General features: G+C 39.9%; 2 protein-coding genes across 2 annotated transcripts; both read right to left on the reverse strand.

The window, feature by feature from the left end:
* Nucleotides 1-92: 92 nt before the first annotated feature.
* Nucleotides 93-10,591, reverse strand: LOC108089396 (uncharacterized protein DDB_G0271670). The gene is made up of 4 exons (XM_017187583.2): nt 10,484-10,591; nt 4,208-4,296; nt 3,570-4,143; nt 93-3,501 (listed from the first exon to the last, which is right to left on the reverse strand). The coding sequence occupies exons 2-4, from the start codon at nt 4,294-4,296 to the stop codon at nt 2,671-2,673; spliced, it is 1,494 nt and encodes a 497-aa protein (XP_017043072.1). The 5' UTR covers nt 10,484-10,591; the 3' UTR covers nt 93-2,670.
* LOC108089395 (protein arginine N-methyltransferase 1) lies at nt 4,369-10,484 on the reverse strand. The gene has a single exon (XM_017187582.2). The coding sequence runs from the start codon at nt 5,902-5,904 to the stop codon at nt 4,369-4,371; it is 1,536 nt and encodes a 511-aa protein (XP_017043071.1). The 5' UTR covers nt 5,905-10,484.
* Nucleotides 10,592-12,433: the final 1,842 nt, after the last annotated feature.

Below are 12,433 nucleotides of genomic sequence, written 5' to 3' on the forward strand. Positions count from 1 at the left end.
TTCTATATATTTTGGAAATATATTTTAAATTTGCTTTCATTTTTGTTTTCGGTTTTATTGGTTTTTGTTTTGTTTTTTTTTTTTTTTTTATATGAGACAACAACAATAATTGGTATTCATTTAATATATATGTATTTAGATATATATCGATTTTTATATAGATTTATGTATCTTTGACGTTTTGCTTAATGCGCTTTAAAAATTTCGCTAGTGTTGGGTGCAACTTTTTCTGCGGGGATCGAAACTCAAATTCGATTTGTTGGGGAATTGGGGGTTTTTTGATTTTGGATTGGTAGGGATCTGTTGGGATTAGGTGTGTTTACTTTAACATAATGCTCCTCAGCGCATTGTCCTGCATTCGGTGTATTTACAAATGAATCTCTTTGCTTTCCTTGTAATTTACTTTATTTATTTATTTTTTTGTTATAAATATCAGTCGACGGTTTTGCATTTTCGAAACGCAGCTTGTGTGCGTTTTCATTTGTATTCTCATCTAAATTTACAGATACCATATTGTAATATATCGTATATATAAAGTGTAAAATTAATTACTTGTCAATGATTGTTGATTTGTTGTTTAATAAATCGATCTGCTTGAATTTAAAAATGTTAATTCAATCAATTGTTTTACTATAATTAAATCGATTTCTTTTCATTTGATTTACTTAGTTTCCGTTTAGTTTTTGCTAAACATAATTCGTAGACTTGATCTTCGTTTAGAATTTAATTGTTTAATTTAAAAAACAGTTTTGGAGGTAGTTGAAATTAGGCCTGTTTACGTAAATTATATTTATGTATGTATATAAATATTTGTATAAATGTGTATATGTGTAGCCGATATAACGATCGAACGAACGTTACCGCTTCGATATTTTAGCTGGACTTAATTTGTTTATACCTAATTAATTAATCAATTAATTTCTACATGTTAAATTTAGTTATTCATTGTCTCCGGTTTTTCTTCGGTCTCTTATACTTCGGGCTATTTCCGTTTGCTTTACTTTAAGTATTCCTTGATCCATAGACATCGAACTATATCGTTATGTATTTAAAAAGTAGGCTTGTAGGACTTGTTGGCGTAGTAAAGTGTTTTCCATTATTTTGCTTTGTTATCATATTTTCCTAGTTTCTTGCTTCGATTTTTTTTCTAAACTGTTTGGTTAAATGTGATTTAAATTTGATTTAATGGATCGTAAGTTTTTGAAACCATTTTTGTTTTCTCCTCTTTAATAATTTAAATTTATATTGTTTGGGCAAATATACTTTGGGTTTCGGATATCTGGAAAAGACACTTAAGAATTTAATAAATATATTTGGAAAACGAGAATTTTCAAAATTATAGCTGGTGAGATCTAATTATAATTAAAATTACCAAAATGTTCTAAATTCTTAATTGTGCTTATAACTTACATTGCAGTGGGATTATTTTTTAATTCTTTTATTATTCTAAACTTAACACGCAAAAAAAGGTGCTATTTTCTACTTAAAAGACCGCCAAGATCGTTCAGTGATGCCAAACTTTCCAATGATCGACCAGAGTGACAGTCCCAAGAAAACGTTTTGCCAGAGTTGCCAGACTGCATTTGCTGGTCGATAAAGTTTAAATTATCGGTCTTCTGATTTTTTAAATGTAAAATTCAAATAAATCCCGCTGGAAAACCGCAATGAGAATAAGCTTCAGCCAAATAAAAATGAAAACAATAATTTCTCTACAATTTGGTTTACATAGATTTCATTTCATTTTTTTTTTTTTTTTTTACATTGTAATTCCGTTAGCAAATATACAAATACAAATTTCAATTGAACTAAAAATTGTTTGTGTGTGTTTTTCGTGTGTTCCAGCACATGGGCCATGCGTACAATAATAATAGGGGATATGGGATATGGATAAGGGTAGGCATAGGGATAGATTATAGTTAAGAGTTGGTTGGCTTTGATTTAAAACTAGAGTTATTCAAACTAAAGTGTATACAATATTCATTCATAAAATTACAATTACATATTCACTTATGATTTGTTATTTACTTTCCTTCATCAAGTTTTGTGGTATTGTGTCTGTCTCTTTCAAGTTTGTTGCTTTCTTCGTTTTCACAAAAAAAAAATTCACGTTTCGTTACGTTAAGCAAGCGACGAATGGAAATGATGTTACAGAACTAAAAAAAAACCTATGGTCTGTGGTGAGTGCTTAAAAGGCGGCAGCGCAGCTATGTCTTCTCCATTTCTCATTCTCTAACTTTCCTTCTCTTGTTACTCAAATTTACAAATTAAATTCTGACTAATAAACAGTCTTTTCGTACCAGCGCAAAAGTTGGCGACAGACCTACATAAAATAAATCTGTTAAACTTTAACATAATAGATAAACATAGGCTAACATAAAAAAAATATATGTGTATATATATGTAGATATACATGTATTGGAGGTGCTGCACAAAACTCTGGAGATTAAATAACAAATATCTTTTTCAAATGTGCACCTCTCACAAAATAGTAATAGATCAAATATTTAAAAACAAAATATTTCGAAAAATTACCAGCAAAAGTTGTTGTTATTATCCTTAGAGCAGAGCTCGTTGGCTCCTAAAGCTTAGCTTATGTTCTAAAATCTCCAGTGGTTTCTGCACCAACCGCCGATATCTGTAGTTATGTAGTTAAACTTAACACGAGCTCAGTTATGAGTTGGCCGCACAGTGGCTGCAATTCCGGCTATTGCAGCTGCAGTGGTAGCTCATCATGCTAGAGTTGGAATTATTGCGGCTCATCGTTGTCAGCGGGAGATCCCCCGTCGCTCCGGCTCCGGCGGCAAAGGAAGACTGAGTGTTGGCTGTTGCTGTTGATGTTGTTGTTGTTGCAGCTGTCTCGTTGGCGGGTAGACTGGCGGTACTGCTGCTGCTGCTGCTCCTCAGTGGCTGCAGGCCAGCTCCAATTGGCACGGAGACGGACAGCGGCGGTGTGGGTATCCGTTCGGGGCTGCAATTGCCGCTCGTTCCGGTTCCCAGGCTGGTCAGCAGTTGCGTGCTCGGGCCCAATCCCGCGTAGATATGCGTCCCGCTGGGATTTGTCCCATAACCGCAGGCCGTGCTCTTCAGCATCGATGCATTGGACACTGGCAGCGTGGGCAGAGGCGCGGCAGCCAGCGAGGAGGCCGACGACGAGGTGGACACACAGGCGGAGGAGGCTAGCGAGGAGGCGGACGACGACATGGAGACGGAGGATGGAGGCGAAGGCGACGCCACCGACGACATCGTACAGCTCGGCGGCGACTTGGGCGAACTGATGCGCGAGAAGAACTTGGTTATGGCATTCGGCTTCGATTTGCTGGACGATGAGGAGGCGGACACTGACACGCCACCGGGCGTGTACGTTGAGGAGGCGGCCTGGAGCGTGGTGAGACGGTAGCTGGAGCTGGAGACGCCGCAGCCGCCCGCCGAGATCTGCTCGGGCACATCCCGCACCGTCTTGTTGGGCGGCGGTTTCGTGTACGACCTTGTGATCTCCGATTGCTGTTGCCGAAAGTAAAGTGGAGTCATTAGTAAATGCAATGGATTGCTATATTCAAAGGGAAACCCACCTGGTAGCTGCTCCTGATTTGCAGGTGCCGATCCTGTCCGTACTCGCTGTCCGGCAGTGGTACGTGATGTGGACAACGGGGCGTCTGCTGCTGCTGCAGCTGGTACTGGTAATGTTGGTGGTGATCGTTGCTGTGGCTCTGCAGCGAGCTGCACGTGGATCCGGAGGAGGTGTTGCCGCAGTCGCCCTTGTAGCAACCACTCCCGCTGCCGGTGTTTCCGTACTTGAGGGTTGTCGCTTCGATGCCGCCTCGCGCCACATTACTGCTAATACTATTGTTGTTGTTGCTGCTGCTGCTACTGTTACTCAACGGTTGGCGGTCACCGCCTGCTCCTCCTCCTCCTCCGCCGGAGTTGTGCGTGCTTGGAGTTGTCATGCGTTGTTGCTGGTGGTGGGAATGTTGTTGCTTGTTGCTGCTACTGCTGGTGCTGCTGCTGATGCTGCTGTGATGAAGAAGGTGTTGCTGCTGATGCTGCTGATTGTTGCCGGCGCCACGAATCACAGTTTCGCCACGCACAGCCAGTAGCTCACGTGCCTGGAGCGCATCAACGCGCATTCTACATCTAAATTGATCCCTGAAATTAAGGAAAAATAGTTAAATATCAAGTGGTTTTAAGTTCTTAAATGAGTAACCCTTACCTATCATCGGGTGGTGTGCTCAAAGATGTGCGGGTCGGAACGCCGAGCCGCTCCATTCCCGCGCAGCCGGCCGTCTGTACCGATAGCATCTGTAAGAAAAGAAAAATAGAGGTCAGTAAAAAGTTTTATTTGAAGGCTTAGCATTTTAACCTAAACAACACCTAGTACTCGACTCCATAATCCTCGCCCTGCTCATCCTGACAGCTCGCCACCTCCCTTAAAGTCTGAAAGTGCTCCAACATGAGCCATCTTTTGGCCACCCGACGAATGCATAAGTCACTTTCGTCATCGTATTGGCGACCCTCATAAAACTCAATACGTATTTCCATTTCCTTAAAGCTATTCGGTTTCAAGGGCTTGAATTTCAGGTTACCCGTGTAGTGAAGGTTACTGCGCATTACAAATGGTTGTTCTACAAAGAGCACGGTTTGCAACCAAAGCGATTTAAATGGCGACCTCAAGCACGGATTACAGCTCATCTTGAGGGGAATATGCGAGCCACTGAACTCCACATCGAAATAGAGAAGAAAGCACTCGAGGTAACCCTCTTTTTTAACTTTTAAACGTACAGTTCGATCTACAAAGAGATCTTCTTTCTTGGCTTTTTTCAAATCAATCTTTAAAACGCAATGAGCCAGGGTCAACAGCTTTTCTCCGGATGTTCTGGCATAACGAGGTTCGGCCAGGGAATATCGACGCATGGCATTCATATTGAATCCATAGACACTCCGCCACCAATTACAGCGATCGTTCTTTAGCGCGTGTTCCTCGGATGCGAGAAGATATAGCGAACCCAGATCGGGTAGGATAAAGCCGCCCTTTTTCAACCAGCGATTACGAGCTTCGATGACCTCCAGTATCTCCGATTCGTAGAGCAAACAATGACCCATCCAGTTGCACACAATGCCATCAACTTTCTCCGGTAATTTTAAATCCTTCATATGACCATTTAACACCTTAATGATGGATTCATAGCGATTTTGGCGCACTACCAATTCCGTATAGCCGGTGACCTTGGAGTAATCCACGGCGTAAACCCTTTTCGCGCCCATTTGAGCTGCCATCAGGGCCAATGTTCCGGGTCCACAGCAGAGAACCAGGATAATGCGGTTCTTGAAAAGGTGTCGATTCTGAGTGATGGCCGTGTGAAAGTATTGCATGTGCTCTTGACCCTTTTGCCGGGTTCGCATATTTTCCAGATGAGCTCCGTGATCATGTCGAAAATCCGCTGAAGTCATGCGATCAACTTCTTTCAGTTCCTGCGGCACATTTCTCGGTGGGGTTGGAACCCGTGGACTTACTCGCACCTTGGAACGACCATAAAAGGCATCCTTGAGATTGAGTCTCCTCAGTAATTTTATCTTGGTATCGATGGGTGTTTTAGTTTCAGTGGGTTTTTGAGTCTGGCTTGCAATATTGAGATCCTGCTTTAGATTCTTCACTGTTTTTGTGCACCCATTAATGTTTCCATTATGAAGCACTGGATTTTCCAGATTTTGTGGACTTATTGGAAGCTTATCACAACAGACGCCACGACCACGAGATCCACAACTGTTAAGAGAATAATTCCATACTGTCGGGTTCATCTTCCGGTCATGCTTTTCCAGAAGTCGTTTCTGATCCAGCTGATTATGGAAATCGGCGAGACTTAGTTTTATGGGTTTTTTGAGCGTTTTTTTATTCTTCTTTGGCGTCATTGCGGTAAAATTCCTTTTAATTAAACGCCAAAATGTTCTCAAGAGAAAGAACACAAAAAGAAATATGTAGGAGGGAGACGCAGAGAGTGAAAGAACCACTTTTGAGTGGAGATGATAATTAAAGGAAGGTGGCGCAGAAGAAAATATTTTTGACGTCAGTTATCGAGAACTTTATTTGTCCCACAACAATTAATGTTTAATTTGTCCTAATACACATGTATGTTTATGTGTAAAATGGAATCTGAGTATTAATTTATCTTCGAAGATACTCTATTTTCTACTGGATAAATATCCAAAGACTTTTTGTGGTCACCTTTTGTTTGTGAACCATGGCGATACATTGATAATAATGATGTGACCAGCTTCATATAATCATATTGTACTTGCACATGATTGCGCGATATTCAAATGAAAAGGCTTAAATTATTTCAAAGTGCACAACTCTTTTAAGTTTTCAGTAATAATTTTAAATCTTCTATCTATACGATTCCTACAACCCTAGTATTCTCTACGCAGGCGATTCGCATAACTCAACATGTTCCACATTCCGTTGGCCACCTTTTTCTCGCCTTTTTGTATTTCAGTTTTTTTTGTGTCTTTAACCCCCAAATGCCCCACCACACCACCTGGCGATTGATGTGTGCAAGCGAGCATGAAAGAAATGACAAATCTCTGCACGAACAACAACAAATAATAGAGCACGAATATTTTCGGCGACGTCGGCGACCACGGACTTTGTAAATTATACAAATATGCAAATGCAATTTTGTAAATTAAAAACTCGTGAAACTATGTGGTCAGAGTTCTGTGACTGTGTGTCTGTGGGTAAGCATGTTTCTTATAATTTGATTGTACAAACCAATTAATTTTACTTAAATTTTTTTTATAAAATTGTACATCATTTTAATTTGTGTCTTCTGTTTTACTTTATTCTGCAACTAAATTGAATCGTTCTTAGTAAAGTGGCAGTGTTAAAAAAGGTCATCAAGTAAAGGATTCCGTTATATTTAAAAACATGTTATTTTGGTTACAAACCCCGTAAAAACATCTTTAACCTATTTACGCTTACAAAAATTTAGATTTTGGTTCAGCAGGTATCACCTCATATCATCTAAAAACAAAAAAACTGAATTTCACAATGATATCTGAACTCTAAAGCTCCTTATATAAAAATCCTGATTTAGCAGATGCGTAGTTTGCATTCTGGACGTTAGACGGTTATGGCCTTTTGTGCAGTCTTTTGCTTCTTTTTGGGTAATCCGAGGCATCAGAAAATATCGCATCACATTGTCTGGGGCGTCTCCGCTGGCAAACACAGACCCCCCAACGTCCCGCTCCCATGGCAAAAAATTAGGTTAAAATGTTTACTCGAGCATTGCAGACGGGATTGGCAATAACCTCATTTTCCGTTTGTGCACTTGTGTGCGTGTATGTGTGTGTGTGTTTGTGTGGGCCAGACTCTGACGTAAGAGAAATGTCTGCCTTTGTTTTTGTTTTTGTTGGCCTAAGCCCAGCCATAAGTTAACATGCTTTTCCCGACTGCTCTGCATCTGTCGCTTTTTGTTGTTTATCTTTTTGGTGCTTTTTTTGCGAATAAAGTGACATAATATTGAGGGTAAACCCTTGTTTTTGTTCTTGCCCGCTTCTGTTTGCTTTTGGCCTTGTTTGAATCCTTGAAAGTTTCCGACTTTCTCTGTGTTTGTTTAGGCCGCCCGAAAATTTCCAACTATTCGAAGAATAAATTGAGCTACTGAAACAAATGTCTACCCTTTTTAAATTTTGTATAACCAAAGCTTAAACTTTTCTCTGAAAATTTGATGTAAAAATCAAATAAAAATTTGTAATAAATTATTCATCGTTTAAATAATTAAGTTATGTATAATACCGGATTGTTCGCATTTAGATATAGTAATAATTTTTCTAGGCCGCCAAAAATTCCGAAACAGGAACAGCTATGTGTGTGTGTGTGCGTGCGCGTTTCGGCTTTTTCTCTCTCGCTCTGCATGTAATTGTAATTAATTTATGCACGTCTGCGTCTGGTGCGTGCGTCTGGCATAGATAACGGTTTTAATGAAAGCCCGCTCCGCTCTCACACATCCACACCAACATCCTAATGCTACTAATGTTAACGCCTACAGAAAGTGTGCCTGTGTTTGCCTGTATGTGCAAAAATTCACACACTTCAACACACGCACACATGCGAGTGTACATTTAATAATCAATTTGAATTATTCATTGGCTAACGGCGGCAAATAAAATTCGATTAAAACACAACGCCGCTGCCGACGTCGCTGCTTCTGGTAAACGCCTTGGGTTATTAGCGGCAATTGTGTTTCGCATTTCCCGCCGCCGCCGCCACCGCAGCCGCCCAACAATCCCGCCCACGCACTTGTCTCTCCACCGCTTCCATATCCATTTCCATTTTAATATTTCCATCCGTATCTTGGGCTCTTAAATGGCTTTTTACCCGTGGATAAGGTGGGGAGCGGATCGGAGTGGCTGAGCAATGTTGAAAAAACATTCATTTATTATGTTCTCACCACAGTGAGCACTCGCATAGCCATCTATTTTTGGCTTTTATTATCAAAGCTCCAAAAAGCCTTTCTTGGTTATCATAATCTCTTCATAAACGCCCTCCAATTTTAGATTTTTATCACAAACACTTCAGCGGGACTTTGAAACTTGGTCAGAGATGTCACAATTTTACTATCTAATCATTTAAAATGTCTAAAAATTTATTTGCATTTGACAAAAAAATTTGCAATAATCATTGTTTAACAAGAAACAAACAATTAAATAAAATTTTATTTTAAAATTAAATATTTCATTGCCTACTTTGAGGTGAAACAAAGTTTTGACTAAAAAAAATTATAACTTGAGTTTCTTTATTAATATAAAGTCGTAATAAAAATCTTTAACTCATGTATTTCTATTAAATGCTGACATGCTTATTTTCTTTCTTTTTACTGTATCCCCATTGTATCTGATGTGTTTCATTCATAATGTTTATTTGGCGTGGGCAAATTAAAAGCGAAGAAAAAATATGAAACAAGATTCTAGATGCGAAGAAAAATGAGCAAATGCGCACTGGAAGATGTCAGCAAAGCGAGTAACAATTTGTCAAAGTTGCCGACTTTAATCTTTTGTAATGGGCGTCACACGGATCGGCACTCGCCCAACCCCTCGTTATGGGAAATCTTAAAACCACAATCTGAAAAGCCGCCTTAACAACTTTGGCCCAATGAGGCCATGACGAGAATCCACAAAATACACACGTGTGTGGGTGACTTTTTTTTCGAGTTTTATTGTTTTTTTTTTTGTGTTTTAAAGTGTGTCTTTTTCTGTCGTTGAAGTAAATCCCATGGCCTCAAGGTTAAAGCCGGCGTCTAGTGCAAATTCAATAAGCAAATGCGCAGATAAATAAAATATATAGACAAATGGAAAGCATTTAAAGTCGGGCAAATACGGCGAGCGCAAAGCGCTGATGGAGAAATTGAATTTGTCTTGTCCATTATAATAAAGACGTACACAAGTGCCAGACGCCAAATGGAGATTCCCCGCCTTTAAAAAGGACGTGCTGTGCATTCAACAAACATTGCATAACACTTGGAGTACACACGAAAAAACATTTGCGAACTGGAGGAGGAAGTAGAGGCAAAGAGGCAGTAGAGGCAGTCGTAAAGGGAATAAATCGGTGTAGGCGCAGTTACATAAGACTTTTTGCGTAGGCGGCGACGAAAGCAATTTAAGCATGTCTGCCACTCTGCTGCCGCCCACTTTTACCAACCGCCCGCCCGCCCCACCGACCGACTCCCCCTTTTCAAGGACTTTTACTGCACTGGCAGTGTGAGCGATGAGTTGGCTCTCGCTCACATTTAACCCCCCGTTGCCCCAAACTTTCTGTCTGCCAGTGTCTCTCCGTTTCGCCAAAAGGGAATGCATAGGATATTGGCAAGTGCGAAGGAAAAGGGCAAAAGGCAGTGCAGAAAAAAGAAGAAAAAGATGAAAAAGGAAACTTTCGACACGTGTCTCCCTGTTGGCTTGTTTTTATGGCTGCACTGAGAGAAAAACTAATATCTGTTCGAATTGGGTCAATGGTGTAATTAGTGAGCATGTGCAACATAAGAAGTCCCAGCACGTAGCATCAATAAAAATATTTCCACAACTTTCTTGCGTCTTTATCGTTATTATACTGTTGTTATATTATTTAATTTCGGTTTTAAATAATATTTAATATTCAAAAGCAGACAGTTTTTGCGATTTAATGTTGCAATGAAACCTAAAAGTATGCAATATTATGCAATAAAGATATTGTTGAATATCTTTGCCTTTTCTTTTGTTTTCTCTTAACGGGGTTTTCTATATTCTATATATACATTTGTATTCCTTTTCTGTATATTCCTATTATTGCTAAATTATTTTGACAAGTGCATTTTAGAAACAGACATACCACCCACTTTGTCGCCCATCGGCAGTTGCAAAACTTTTTCTTTTCTTTTTCTTTCCCGTATTTTCTTGTTCTTGTTGTTGTTTTTTCTATTTTTTTTTTATGTTCCGGCGAAGGGTACTAAGTACTTACGGGTACAGAATGTTCCGGCTCGGTTGGCAAAAGTGTTGTTGTTTCTGTTGCGGCGGCTGTCGATACTGTTGCTGTTGCAGTTGTTGTTGCTGCTGCTGCTGCTGCTGAGGCGGCGGCTATAGCTGTCTGATCCGCTGCTGTGGAGCCCGATGTTGATGGTGGGGTTGCTAGTGGCAGGGCCAGAGCCGAGTTGGTTTCCAGTCCAAGCCCGATCCCGATGCCGATGCCAATCCCAATCCCAGATGACAGCACCGCGTTGTTGTTGCCGCGCCGTCGTTGCGACGAGCGACGCTTGTGCCGTATCCTTCGCGTTGCTGCCGCTTCCGATGTTGCTGCTGCCGCCGATGTTGCTGTTGCTGCTGCTGCCACGGCTGATGTTGCTGCTACTGCTGTTGTTGCTGCTGTCGCTGTTGCGTTGGCAGAGCGGCGCAGGGCAATCGCGGCCACCAACACACTGCCGCAGGCCAGGCACACGGATAAACTAATGGCGATTAGCAACAAGCGACCTAAAACGATTCCAAAGCGGAAAATAAATATTAGTTGTGGGCCTCTTATTTGCATTTATCGGTTTTAGGCGCAAAAAAGTAATTGTCTACCGTGAATATTTAATGTAAGTTATTTATTATATAAAGTTATTTTATAGAAAGGTACTTATAAATTTCTTTCCAACGAAAATGATTTAAATAAATCTATAACTTATACATTGTTAATACTTATTTAATGATTAATATTTTATTTATACGCAAACCTGTTGAAAAGTTAAAAAATCTTATCTTATCCTAATACACCGGAAACACCTTTAATTGCACTTCCTTCCAAATTCCTATAACATTCGACCTACCACTTGTAACTCAAATATTTCTCCTTAATTTCGGCTTATTTGTTTTCCAATTGAAGTAAGTTATTCCCACTCACGGACGGTTTTAATTACTATAAATAAACGAAACAAAACGAATGCGGCCCACAGAACCGACCAAATAACAATGAAAGAGCAACAAAATGTAAAAAAAAAGAGCAAAGCCCGTGCAACGGTCGCTGGTTGTATTTCGTAGATACCCGCACGTATTTGTATCCGTATCTACAAGGTGCGCGGCGTTTCGTTCTCGGGCTCTCTCGACGATTTCGCCCTGTAGAAAGACCCCGTGCACTGTCTACGTCTACGGACGGATAGGCGACGGTCGACGTTCGACGGTATATATGCCTACATACCATATATACGGGCGTCTGCGTCTAGACTAGATAGCAGACGACTTAAGTGATACAAGCACACATGCGCAATCGGCGCGCAGTTGGTGCGAGCGAGATAGCAAATGTAGGCGGACAGCGGTTCGATAAAAAAAAACCCCATTGAAGGAATTGATTGACAGATGAAGTACCCTGTAAATGGGGAAAGTAGGTGAGGGATTTTTTGTAGCCTTGCTTTTTTAATTCCGAAGACAATATTATTTTGGATTTTTTTGTTTGAAGGAAAGATGATGGGTTGGTTGGGTGATCACAAAGATCACAAGATCACAAAACTATAAACTTTATAATAAGCTTACAGTTAAGCCCAGCAATGTAAATATTATTAACAATTTTGGTTGTAAATTATTTATTTTACGTAAAAAGCTGTATATTTTTAAAAACATTTTCTTTTATAGGAGTTTTTAAAGAATCATTTTAATAATAAAAAGCAACAATTTTGCACCTTATTTTTGGAACTTTTAATAGTATATTTATTTAAACTCTTTTGAGCAACTAAAATTTTGATTAAAATTACACAAAAATGTTCCACTGTGCCAATCCAAAAAGGCCTAATCTCACTTCCAGACTCGTTTACCAAAAGTGACAATCATATTTACACCTTAAACTTACAGCCTTTGTAATGCGAGTTCTATTTTGGTAACTTTACACGCTTTCACCAAAGAATCCAATCAACCTAGGTCTATTTTTAAATCGACATTGTAAAGC

This window comes from Drosophila ficusphila, unplaced genomic scaffold (genome assembly GCF_018152265.1).
Source record: "Drosophila ficusphila isolate 14025-0441.05 unplaced genomic scaffold, ASM1815226v1 contig_286, whole genome shotgun sequence".
NCBI classification, from domain to species: Eukaryota; Metazoa; Arthropoda; class Insecta; order Diptera; family Drosophilidae; genus Drosophila; species Drosophila ficusphila.